The sequence below is a fragment of the Nipponia nippon genome, unplaced genomic scaffold (assembly GCF_047370975.1).
Source record: "Nipponia nippon isolate SJK-2023a ecotype South Korea unplaced genomic scaffold, ASM4737097v1 scaffold_1, whole genome shotgun sequence".
Classification (NCBI taxonomy): Eukaryota; Metazoa; Chordata; class Aves; order Pelecaniformes; family Threskiornithidae; genus Nipponia; species Nipponia nippon.
The window spans coordinates 83,765,490-83,778,601 of NW_028262290.1; the positions used below are offsets into that span (position 1 = coordinate 83,765,490).

General features: G+C 40.4%; 1 protein-coding gene across 10 annotated transcripts in view; it reads right to left on the reverse strand.

The window, feature by feature from the left end:
- Positions 1-13,112, reverse strand: part of CDH18 (cadherin 18) — a 565,378-nt gene that overhangs the window by 36,812 nt on the left and 515,454 nt on the right. For all 10 annotated transcript variants that reach the window (XM_087761202.1, XM_087761183.1, XM_009469019.2 and 7 more), the window contains one exon: positions 5,698-5,834. In XM_087761202.1, coding sequence (XP_087617328.1) covers positions 5,698-5,834 — 137 coding nt within the window. The remainder of the gene's footprint in view (positions 1-5,697; positions 5,835-13,112) is intronic.

Consider the following 13,112-nt stretch of genomic DNA (forward strand, 5'->3'; position numbering starts at 1 on the left):
TATTTTCACAACCACCTATTTTCTTTGAGAATACATCACCATTGGTGAGAAATTTGAGAGTTCTCCTTCTTCTTCTCCACATTCAACACACAGTTCCCAATATCACAAAATCACAGAATGGTTGAGGTTGGAAGGTACCCCATAGATCAGCAAGTCCAACTCCCCTGCTCAAAGCTGCGTCAACTAGTGTACATTGCTCTGGGCCATGTCCACTTGGGTTTTGAATATCTCCAAGAATGGAGATTCCACAACGTCTCTAGGTGACCTGTCCCAATTTTTGACCAATCCCACAGTAAAAACATTTTTTTTCCTTCTTATCTTTAAATGGAATTTTCTGCATTTCAATTTGCGCACGTTGCCTCCTGTCATTTCACTGGATACTACTCCAATGAGTCTTTCCTCGTCTTTGCTCATCTTCACTCATCTTCTTTACTCTTCCTATCAGGTATTTAAACGCACTGATGAGCTCCTTCCGAGCCTTCTCATCTCCAGGCTGAACAGTCCCAGCTCTTTCAGTCTCGCCTCGTAAGACGCATACTCCAGTTCTTAATGATTTCATGCCCCTGCACTGGACTTAGTCCAGTGGCTCCATGTCTCTCTTGTACTGGGGAGCCCATATCTGGGCACAGCATTCCACACTTGGCCTCACCAGTGCTGTGCAGAGGGGAAGGATCACTTCCCTCAGCCTGCTGGCAACACTCTTCCTCACGCAGTGCAGGATACAGCGGGACTTCTTTGCCACAAGGGCACATGGCTGGCTCATGTTCAGTTTGCGTCCACCAGGACCTTCACATCCTTTTTTGAAAAGCTGCTCTCCAGCCAGTTGGCCCTGCATGTGTACTGGTGCATGGGATTATTGCTCTCCGGGGGCTGGACTCTGCATTTCCTGTTCTTGAACTTCACAAGGTTCCTGTTCACCCATTTCCCCAGCCTGTTGAGATGCCTCTGCATGGCAGCATGACCCTCTGGTGTATCAGCCGGTACTCCAGTTTTGTGTCATTTGCAAACTGGCCGAGAGTCAACTCTGTCCCATCAACCAGGTCATTGATGGAGAGATTAAACAGTACTGCCTCCAGGATCCGCCCCGGGGGGTACTCCACTAATGACTGGCCTCCAGCTGCACTTTGGGCTGCTGATCACAACCCTTTGAGCCTGCCATTTAAGACAATTTTCAGTCCACTTCACCATTCATTTATCTGTTCCATGCTCCAATGTACCCTGTTCTTACATGAGTTTCTCTCAATCTGCCTTACTTCTTAGCAGCTAGGGAGGTTAGTTGGGAATCTGAATCACTTCCTATCATTGTGTGCTATCATTACAAAGAATTCTAATTGACAGATCCTACACCAGTCCTTAAAATAGCTCAGCCTTAGCTTTTTCCACTCCCAAAGGAACAGCCATTCACTATGACTGTATTTCTTTCCTCTAAATCAGCCTTTCATCTCTTATAAAACCCTGTGCACTTGCTCTGTATTTTCCTATTTCCATTACTCTTATCAAACACTTGGTCAAAAGCCTTTAATAGAGCTAAGCAAACTGTATCTCCTTCCTCTTTCAAATACTCTTTTATAAACTTTTTCAAAGAATTCAAACAAGCTAATGAAATGTGAATAATTCTATGTGAAACCGTATTTTAAAATCCTATGACCATCAATTTGTAGTCCTTCCCCCTGCCCCAAACATAGTCTGTGAATCCCTCAGTATAAAATGTAGTATTATTTTATCATCTTTCTTATTCCCTAATACCACAAGGAGTTTTCAGAAAGCACTTGTACTGAAACAAACAAAGCAAGAGCTTCAGTGGTGTGCCCTGGACACCAAAATCCCACTCTTCCTCACTGTATGCTGCTGTTGAAGAACAGTGTGTTAAAGAAAAAAAAGGACTACCTCATCCATTCTGTACTGGGTTTGCATGGCAAGGTTTTGGTAGCGGGGGGGCTACAGGGGTAGCTTCAGTGAGAAGCTGCTAGAAGGTTCCCCTGTCTCCGATAGAGCCAATGCCACCTGGCTCCAAGACGGACCCACCGCTGGCCAAGGCATAGCCCATCAGCGACGGTGGTAGAATCTCTCTGATAACATATTTAAGAAGGGGGAAGGGGGGGAACCAAACCTGTGCAATTGCAGCCAGGGATAGGAGTGAGAACATGTGAGAGGAACAACTCTGCAGACACTGAGGTCAGTGAAGAAGGAGGGGGAGGAGGTGCTCTAGGCGCCAGAGCAGAAATTCCCCTGCAGCCCGTGGTGAAGACCATGGTGAGGCAGGCTGTCCCCCTGCAGCCCATGGAGGTTAACGATGGAGCAGATATCGACCTGCAGCCCATGGAGGACCCCACACCAGAGCAGGAGGATGCCTGAAGGAGGCTGTGACCCTGTGGGAAGCCCGTGCTGGAGCAGGCTCCTGGCAGGACCTGTGGACCCGTGGAGACAGAGGAGCCCACACTGGAGCAGGTTTGCTGGCAGGGCTTGCGACCCCGTGGGGGAGCCACGCTGGAGCAGTCTGTTCCTGAAGGACTGCACCCCATGGAAGGGGCCCACGCTGGAGCAGTTTGTGAAGAACTGTAGCCTGTGGGAATAACTCATGATGAAGTTTGTGGAGGACTGTCTCCTGTGGAAGCGACTCCATGCTGGAGCAGGGGAAGGGTGTGAGGAGTCCTCCCCCTGAGGCGGAAGGAGGGGCAGAAACAACGTGTGATGAACTGAGAGCAACCCCCATTTCCCGCCCCCTGCACCGCTTGGTGGGGGAGGAGGTAGAGAACTCGGGAGTGAAGTTGAGCCTGGGAAGAAGGGAGGGGTGGAGGGAAGGTGTTTTAAGATTTAGCTTTTATTTTCTCATTACCTTACTCTGATAACATTGGTAATAAATTAAACTAATTTCTCCAAGTCAAATCTATTTTGCCCGTGACGGTAATTGGTGAATGATCTCTCCCTGTCCTTATCTTGACCCATGAGCCTTTCATTCTATTTTCTCTCCCCTGTCCAGCTGGGGAGGGGAGTGATAGAGCTGCTTTGGTGGGCACCTGGCATCCAGTCAGCGTTAACCCACCACACACTCATGGCAATGAACTCTGGTATGCTTTAGGAAGTGTCTGTGTAAGCAGAAAAAACCGCTGATCGTTACATCAACATTACTCCCACAGAGGAAAGTGGTGGAACTTCCACTGATTTCAGAAGGGACTTTTGATCAATGCACAGTGTATATCACACACTAAGACTGAAAGTGAAAGTAAATGTCTTATGAAAGGTTCAGAAACAATAAAGCTGAAGCATGAGGATATCATGCATTTGAGGGTAGAAATATGATGTTGATTCTAAATTTCTTTTGCATAAAATAAGCACAGCTACAAATAGCTGCTCAAAGGATGACCAGTAGAAACCGAATTCTGTCAGTGAAGTGTAGTGTGAAGTCAAGAGAAGAAAACACTTTAAGAAACTAACTAAAACCATAACACTGTTTCAGCAGAGTACCTCTTATTGTTGAAGCAGTATAATCTTTCTGGGCCTTGCAGATTCTGCTATGTTCCTGGCTAAGAAAATGGTATCAGATGCTACAAATGCCTTCTACCGTGTCAGATGAACTTGGAGACTGCCACTCTCACAGCTAAATAACATTTTGGTCATAACCTTCCACCTGTTTTTCAGCTTCAGTTGTAGTTCTGCAATTCCTTGTGCATAGACTTGAAAGTGAATGCCATAAAAGGCTATAGATATGGGATAGATAGCACTTAACAGAAGAGTTTTAGCCTTGATGCTGTATACACAACATATGCTCCTTCTTCCATCATCGATCCAATTACTGATTTCACAATAGATTTGGAAGAGTACAGCAGTGTTGTAATTTTCAAATTACTGTAGGTAAGAAAATGGCCAAAGAAGTGGACACAAGGAAAGGCTGCCCGTCATTTAGGCTGCCTGTCAGTCTGCCTGCCATCCATCTCTTCTTCGCTGCTGTCTCTTCCTTTTTTCATAACCAAATTGTTTTTCAAAGTGACGTTATAAATTTACTTATCTTTCCAACTCCAACTTTAACAGTAAGAGAGGCAATGCAAGGAAAAAAAAAAAAAAAAGACCTCTGCTTTCCTGTAACAAGTTGCACCTGGAATGGAGAATTCTAAGCAGGCTGTCTTAAAAAAAATGGCATTTCATCCTCATTATTCTTTCTATTTGCTTTTAGTTACAAACATAATCCTTCTCCATTCTCCATGCCATTCTCTCAGCATGCTACATGTACTACCATTCATTTGACTATGTGAAATAAACATGTGTAGAAAGCTACATTTACGTTTAATGCTATTGAGATGTATTTCTGCAAAATAATTACATTTGGATGGCTTCCCAAAAAGACTAGTGAGTACTCCTTTTGTCAGTATGTCCCAATGTGGCTTTTAAATCTTAATTCCAATTAACACTTACTATGCACCTGCTTATGATTAGGCTTAAATTATAGTTTATTTCATGCTGCACTAAAATAATGCGTTATATATGAAGACACTGTCAAGCACACTGAAGTGTCAGTGGTTACCTTTTTTAAAGGGCTAACCATAAAACTCTAGATTTTACTATTTACAATAGAAAATCACTTAGTTCAAAACATCAATTTAGTTATGAAAGCAGGTACAATAATAAGAAACAATTTGTTGTCCTTATAAAATATGTATGTGCTGTTAATTCTGTAGCGTGTGCTACAGATTCCATTTTAACCTGGAGATGAAACAGATGAAAGCAGAGGGGGCTCAGTAATGGCAGCGGCACCTGTTACAGGTAAAACCTGTATTGTGTCATCTGGCAATGACAGAATACACCAAAAAAAAGGAAAACAAGAAAAAGGAAAGGCATATACATAAAATTAGTTCACAATTTTGATCAAAATCACTGCCAATGAAAGACAGTATCATGACGACTACTTAGCAGGACTGATCTATTGATTCAGGTTGGGATTTTTTTTTTTCATTTGGTTTCTTGAGTTTTTAAACCTTAAAACTTTGACTGTCCCAAAATAAATACCCTGTAAAAAAAAGGTTAACTGAAATGTTCTTTAAACTGGCCCTGCCTCATGTAAAAATATTTATCTGGGATTACTCATTCAGACATTTCTTGACTGCTGCATGGCTTATTTGAGGCAATGGAAATTCATCAGACTTTGAGGCCTTTCAAATGCACAGGCAAGTATTTATTGTATCTTTACTTGGCAATTTGCCTATTAAAAGGCCAGAGGTATACCCTGATAATCAGCAAATACTAGGCACCTGTCAGATATAAATTAATATTGGCATATTTAACATGCAATTTGTGAAAACAGGTTAATAGCAGATACAAGAAGAAAGGATGAATTTCTCAGTACTATATAGTGCTATCTTCTAAGATATATGAAATATGAAACACAAATGGGACAAGCTATTGACTTTAGGACATTGAATGCTTGGAACTGTTCCTGGGTAAACTGGCAGCCTTCTATCACATACAGAAAAACATGGTAGATTTACATAGCTGCAATCACATAGGCATGTAGGGTTTTGTTTATTTGTTCTGTGGAATTAGGGAATTTACACACAGAGAAAATTCTCCTTTATCCAAACTGGCTAAAAACCCCATGGTTTTAAAAGGAATACAACATCTTAAGATAGTGTTTCTTAAAATCTGAACATTATTATTTTCCTTTCTAATTTTTTTTTAATACTATGTGCCAAATATATTATTTACCTATCTCAGAAGCAGCCACTGTGATGTTGTACCAAGGTGTTTCCTCTCTGTCAAAGATCTTGGCAGTCTTAATGGTCCCAGTACTAGCATCAATGGTGAAATACCTATCTTCTTCTGTGTTATGATCAATGAAATATCTATGAAGAAATAAAACAATAAATAGATACTCATTGTAGTATGTATCATCCAAAACAACAGAAAGCTACATAAGAATATTACTTTCAAGCTTTTAAAATCATAGAAATTTTTAAAAACCCTAAGAAAAAATCTATATTATGGAGGCACCCAAAGTAACACCATATTTCATTTCTTTCTTAATGTTATGTTTCTTTTGATACGTAACAAGGTTTCCACTGTGAGTCACAAAGATATAAATTGCTAACAGGTGATATTTTACACAGCAGTATACAATCTTATCAAAGGTAAGATACACATATATTTTGACTAAAAAAATCATAAAACGGAAAGGCAGAAAAGAAAACAGAAAGATACTAAGATATTATTCTTCTGCTTATTTGCTTGTCACTGCAAACCAGTATGCTGTCTCAGTACCTGTTTTGAAGCATGTCTCTCTGACATGAAGTTGATGACATGATGACATAAGCTGTTTTGAACATAACCATTACAGAGTTTAGTAGCAGAAATCGCTGATTTCCAGAGCTGCAACTGACACTAGCCTAGAAGCAGAACTAAGCAGCCCTGCTTAACTCCCTTGGCTTCTGGGCACTTTGCCTAGCAGAGAAAGTACAAGCCTTGAAGTGGGTAATGGAAGCAGAGGGAGGGAACACAAAAGAAGAGATTGACAAGACATTTTTTTCTCAAAGCCGGAATCATTTAGAACAGCTTTTAACAAATGAAGCAATTACAGACCCCTATCAAGCCTTCTTCATTAACTTCAGGCTTGATGAAAAAAATAACAAAAAAAATTCTAAGTCTTTTACATGCCATAATTGTTTTTCCTCATAATTTGTCAGCCCCGCTTTCATTCTGTGTATTTTTTAACATATGGAAGCTATATATAGGTCAAAATGATTTATTTGTCCCATCCAATTGCTCTTATTTCTACATCACCAAAAGTGTAATTGCCAGCTAATAAAAAGTGGTGCACATAAAGGCTGCCAAGCTCAAAAAAATTAAAAATAACTTCAGTTTATTTCTCTCACAATGTACTTATTTAGAATATTTGTAGAAAGGAAAAACAAACAAGCAAACAAACATTTCATTGAATGATATATTAAAGTAAGATATGACATGTGAAAAAGCAAAGGAAATAAAGCACTAGAGGAGGAGGCAGGAATTTGAGTGAGTCACCTTAACTGGTCAAAGGATAGGACACTTAGTGAAAAAGCCAGCTAGGACTTGATGACTTAGGTTAGATCTTCCTTGTTGGAGAGAACCTGAACCCACCTCTCCCACCTGCAAGAAGTGTTTTACATTGCCTTACAATATGCTATTTTGGCTTGTGTCACTCAAGATTTTCTCTTCATTCTTCCAGTATTTTCAGCAATTAAAGAACTGTAACACGTCAGGCACTGGAAATCAAAGCAGACAAAACTAGGCTAGAAAAATCTTTCCTCCTTGCCTGCTCTCTGTCTTTCCTTTCGACATCGTTAAGAGTGAAACAGCTCCATATGACTGTGGGAGCTGTTGGAGGGAGAGCAGACCTCAGTTCCCACCCATTTTGTGTTTCTCTGGAATGAGGATTTAACTCGCTGTCTCCCATCTGAGCTACAGTCAGAACCTATGTGCAGTTCATTAACTACCAACATCTGACAATACCTAATTCTAAAATACTCCAGAAGTGCTCAATAAAGACACTTCGGATGTGCAAGATGGCAGCTGAAGTTTCTTCAAATAGGTAACAGGCTCAAACTGTCTCCATACTGAAAGCAGACTAGCAAGATCTTGATGTAGTGGATGTGACAACCATTTTTAAAAATTTAAGTCAGGAAATATTTTTTAAGAGGACATTATTTAATCAGTGTGCCCCAAATTTGATGAAAAAATCAAAACAAGTGATGTTGCCAGAAAAAGAACAAAGAAAATCGCTGAATTTCTAATTGCTGAATCACAGTGGGCATTGCAGACACACTTCCAAAAGCTGGTATGCTTCTCAGTGCTCAGTAAACTCAGGAGATGAATTAAAAGCAAGCTCTTGACCAACATTCATCAATCACTGATCATGACACGCTGAATGTTACAGCTATACAAGAAAATTTATGTTGCTTTTGAGGAATATTAGAATCCTCTGAGGACCCATTACAAAACAAACAAAAAAGGACCACAGAACTATCCTGTTGGCATTATTTTATGTGGCAGTATTGGTCCAGGCTACCCACACCTCGTTATTTGGGAGTCAGGATTTGCTTTTCAATTTCAGAACAATTGTTTTTTCCACTGTCTCTACAGGTCTCAGTCTTTCATGAAGCACAGATTTTCAGGTTCTCCAAGTGGTTATTTGTCATGGAAATGTTTTGAAAGATTGTGCCAATATCAGTGGAGAAGTTGTATCTCCTATGCATACAGTTAGCCTTACCTTTTACTAATTACAAAAACTTTGGAGACAGCGTGGTATTAGTCTCTAAAAGTCCATAAAGCTGCCATGCTTGCCACAGAGTTGTGTTGAGATCTGAACTTTGTACAGAAGATACATGCTTCAGGTGGAGAAATCCCCTCACATCTTATACCTTATGTTTGGCACTATAGGAAACCTGAGCTATGACAAGTAGTTGAAACATCTTGACTACACTACTATTAAGGCAGAAATAACGAAATTTGGTTGTGTTGGGCAAGATGGGCAGTGCACATATACACAAACATCTTTTACATGATGAACTGGAATGCTGACAGAGGAAGCATAGGAAGCATAATTGTCCCTCAGTTCTCTTGGAGACCTTAGCAGGAACCTTCACTGGTAGAGCTTATAAGCAGCTATGCAATGATAAAATCTAATTCCTTCTCTCCTACTACAGTCTTGTTTTTCTTGACTCTAGGGGTCTCCTGATAATGACAATAATTATTTGCTAAAAAAAAAAATGCTTCACTGACCTGTTCTTATGGAATATGTACTGCAAATCCAAACCAATTTATAATACAAGAGTCTTGTCCCTGTGTCGTGGTTTAACACAGTCGCTCACTCACTCCCCCCTGGTGGGATGGGGGAGAGAATTGGAAGAGTAAAAGTGAGAAAACTCACAGGTTGAGATAAAGACAGTTTAATAGGGAAAGCAAAAGCTGAGTATACAAGCAAAGCAAAATAAGGAATTCATTCACTACTTCCCATGGGCAGGCAGGCGTTCAGCCATCTCCAGAAAAGCAGGGCTCCGTCATGCATAACAGTTACTTGGGAAGACAAATGCTATTACTCCAAACGACCCCCCCTTCCTTCTTCCCCCAGCTTTATATGCTGACCATGATGTCATATGGTATAGGATAGCCCTTTGGCCAGTTGAGGTCACCTGTCCCCGCTGTGTCCCCTCCCAGCTTCTTGTGCACCCCCAGCCTACTCGCTGGTGGGGTGGTGTGAGGAGCTGAAAAGGCCTTGACTCTGTGGAAGCACTGCTCAGCAGTAACTAAAACATCCCTCTATTATCAACACTGCTTCCAGCACAAATCTAAACTATAGCCCCATACTAGCTACTAGGAAGAAAATTAACTCTATCCCAGCCAAAACCAGCACACCCTGCAAACATTTATTACTGTGGACATTCTTTACTTATTATCAACATGAAGCACAGTGACTACTCTGTGAGTCAGTTGACAGTAGCATAAAAACAGACAGAATTTCAAATTGGGCTTAAATGAGAAAAAAACTTCAAGCAGTAAGAATACTCAGTTGCTTTTATGTGTGTGACTTAGAAAGAATTATTACCTCTCCCTCTGTAACTAAAGTACACAACCAAAACAGACAAATATCTGTCCCAAATATGAAGCTTGTGTAGAAAAGCTGAATTGATTCTGTTATGAATTGTGACTACTTAACACTTCATTTTCATAGACATATAGTAAGAGATGGCGCTATTTTTTTAAATAGGAACACCTTTTTCTAAATCAGTTATTTAAATGTATTCTACAGAAGCTCAAAGCTCTCATTTTAAAGAACTCAGCATTAGATGAATAATTTCAATTGTATTTTCTGTGTCCTTAATGGAAATAAAGTGATCCCAAGGTAATTTATTGTACTAACACTTTTACTTCCAATGGTATTAGTACAATGAAAAATGTTTCTAATTTATCCAGAGTAGTGCTTCCCCTTTGTGTGCTAACTTTTGCATATAGTTACAGACATATTGAAACATTCACAGCTTGACAGAATTTTTCTTGATCATAAATAAATGAGTGGCCCTTTCTTATGCTTTCCCATTATTATAATGTGCAGTTATCCTCCATTACTCCAGATTCTTCCTTGAAATTGCTTGTGTATCATACCTAAAGCAGCCATTTGCACTGCTGTGGTTCCCAGCCTTCATGAATGTCTCAGTAAAACAAGTTACAGAAGATATTCCCACACAGTAGAAGTACTAGGAATGCTAGTCTAAAGCACTGCTCCCAAGTGCTTTTAAAATATTTTGTACAAGGATCTCCCTTAGTAAAGCCACTAATTTTTGTCACATGTAAGAGGACATTTAGAACAAGTTTCATTGTATTTACAAAGTGCTTAACATTTTAGGCTTTTATAAATATTAGCCACTGATTTATCTACACGTTGAGAATAGAGACCAGCTATATCCATAAATATACCATACTCCAGAGACAACGATGCTTTATTTAGGCTTCTGAATGTATTTCACCTAGCAAAAAATTTACTTTCCGCTAGGTAATAGTGGCAAAGTTAGTCATATCCTTCCCCTCCTACCCTTCCCTCCACCTCTACTGAGCTGCTTTTCAATGCTTTTTCTAGACTGCAAAAAGGTACAGTGCAAGTTTTGAATTTCAAAGAGTTACTTCAAGAGTGAATTTTCACCTTAATTCTATTGATGGTTTCTTCTTACTTAGAATGCATGAATTTAAAAAATTAATTTATAATATTCATTGCAGATATTTATTTACAGACATTTACTCCTGACAATGCTGTGTGAATTAGCATACTTTTAACCATTGAATCAGCACATCTGAGTTGCATGGCACATGTTAATAAAGAGACTTAATAACAAGACATGCTTAGGTAAACAGCTCTCCATAAACTGTTCACGTCCAAACCAACAACAGAAACCAGTCTTAAGGAAACTACATTAAAAAGGATCATGAATATAGAAAACCTATTAGTCATACAATCTGAAGAGAACCTGAAGGAAATTGAATACCAAAACTCAATCCTGCTAGCACTGGGAAATGCAGCATGTGCCACCTTTTTATTAGGCGGAGTCACTCAACAGAAGGGCATTCCCAGCTTTCATCCATGTCCTTATTCCTGCTTCTGACGAAAGCAAGCGCCTGGCTCCTGTGACTTCATTCCTCTCTTCCTGCCTTTTAGCGATGCAGTGGTTCAGTGGCGACAGATACTCCCACCATTTGTACTGAAGACTAAAAGCATTTGCATGAATTAGGAAATAAAGAGAAATATATATGCAAGGTGGGCCTTAGGCAGTAAGGGCACTCTAAACCTATAAATCAGTTTGCAGTATTAAGGTAGTCAGGCTCTAATAATACAGAGAATGCTTAAAAATGGAGAAAGTTTTAAAAGGTGCTAAAGGAGTTTAGGAATATTAATGATTTCCAAAGCTTTTAGGAGGGCTTCTGAAGCTAAAACCCATAAGCATTTTCAGAATCTTTCTCCCTAAGTTATTCAGTCTTAAGATAATAATAACATCAGTTTGTCACTTGACAGACAAGTGGCATAGTCTGTTACTATTCCAGTATGTCTCTCTCCAGTTATTGTGTTTTAAGGAAGAGCCTTGAGTTTGAGTTCTTAAATAGTTTTGAGTTTTTAACTTCTCTTTCTTTTGTCTTTAATCAAGTCTTTAGCTTATCCTTTCATTACACTATTTTTTTTCATAACACTATTGTTTTTCATTACCCTATTTACCAACTGCAAACAAGAACTCTGTTACAAATTTCCACCCTGGCTACAAACCCGCTATTGCTAATAACTTCCAAAGCCACATTTCAGCCAGACGTGGATTCACAGGTCACAGTACTTCTTTGGGCTGTTATATTAAGACACAGGTAAATAGCCAGTTCTCTAATAACAAGTGAAACTGGTTGCAAGGAAGCACTTAAAAAAGGTCATGGGAAGAGGATAGATCCTCTGCCAAAGCAATTGCTCACACCATCTAAAGACTTATAAATTAGAAATCAAATGCTATTATAAGGAAACCTGTTCAGTTAAAAATTTAAGCAAAGAAACTTTTCTCAGAAAGAGATGCTTAGACTCAAAGTACAGAGATTTTTTTCTTTCTTTTAAAAAATACCTTAGGAAAAAAAGTGTAAGCAACAACTGCACAAGGTGAAGGAGGGAGGCATACCAGGATGAACAGTGAGAGAACTGATCAGTTGCAACTCTCTGTGCCTGGCCAGCTGGAGAGCAAGAGAAAGCGGCCCATGGTGGAACACGACTCTGGTGCATGCCTTTCATCTTCACTGCCTCCTGACAGCAGCACTCCTCATGAGCCTGGGAACCAGCAGCATCCCCTTGAAGCCAAGTGAGGGAGTGGGGAAATATTCTGTTGCCGTGACTGTCTTGCACTACACTGCCTCTCTTCCAAGGCGAATCTATTTCCTCATGGTTCAAACAAACTTCTCCAGGAGAGAAAAGCAATCGTGACATGTGAGTCAGAAGTCGGCTGCCAGAACAGCAGGTAACCAATTTTTTCCTTGCAGCGTGTCTGGTAGATTAAGGAGACATTAGATGTTCCAGAGCTCCTCAGCAGAAGACTACTACTGAGAACTACAGCCTTCAACTGTGCTTTCCAGTTGTGAAAATGAAATACATTTGAAGAGAGCTTGGAGAAAAAGTAATCTCTCTGTTTACCATTCCTTTGCTTTTTTTTCAGACAGGCACAGCATAACTTTGAGGAAAATACTGTTCCTCTCAGAGCGCTTGCAGGAACTCGGTTTGATATGCTGTTCCCACTGAGTTAGCTCTGGTGCTGGCTGCCAGCTGCCATCCATCAGCTGATCAGCAGTCCCTTGCTGTCTCCCGTATGGGACTCCTGGCTCACCTCTCATACCGAAATCTCAGCACAGCAGAAGTGGCAGCCTTCCCTCTCCTTGTCCTGAAGATGTGGGGTCGCAGATTCTGGGAGGCATGGGGGAGTTGCAAGCAGTGGACTGCTGACTCCCAGCAAAGCCTCTGAGAGGCAGCCACTGCTGGTCTGCATTTCATGCAGAAGCTGGGTTCCTGCTCCTGCTGTCATTCCCATTCCCTATGTACTGCTGGCACACTGCTCATCTTGGACACTGGAAAATGGGAATGC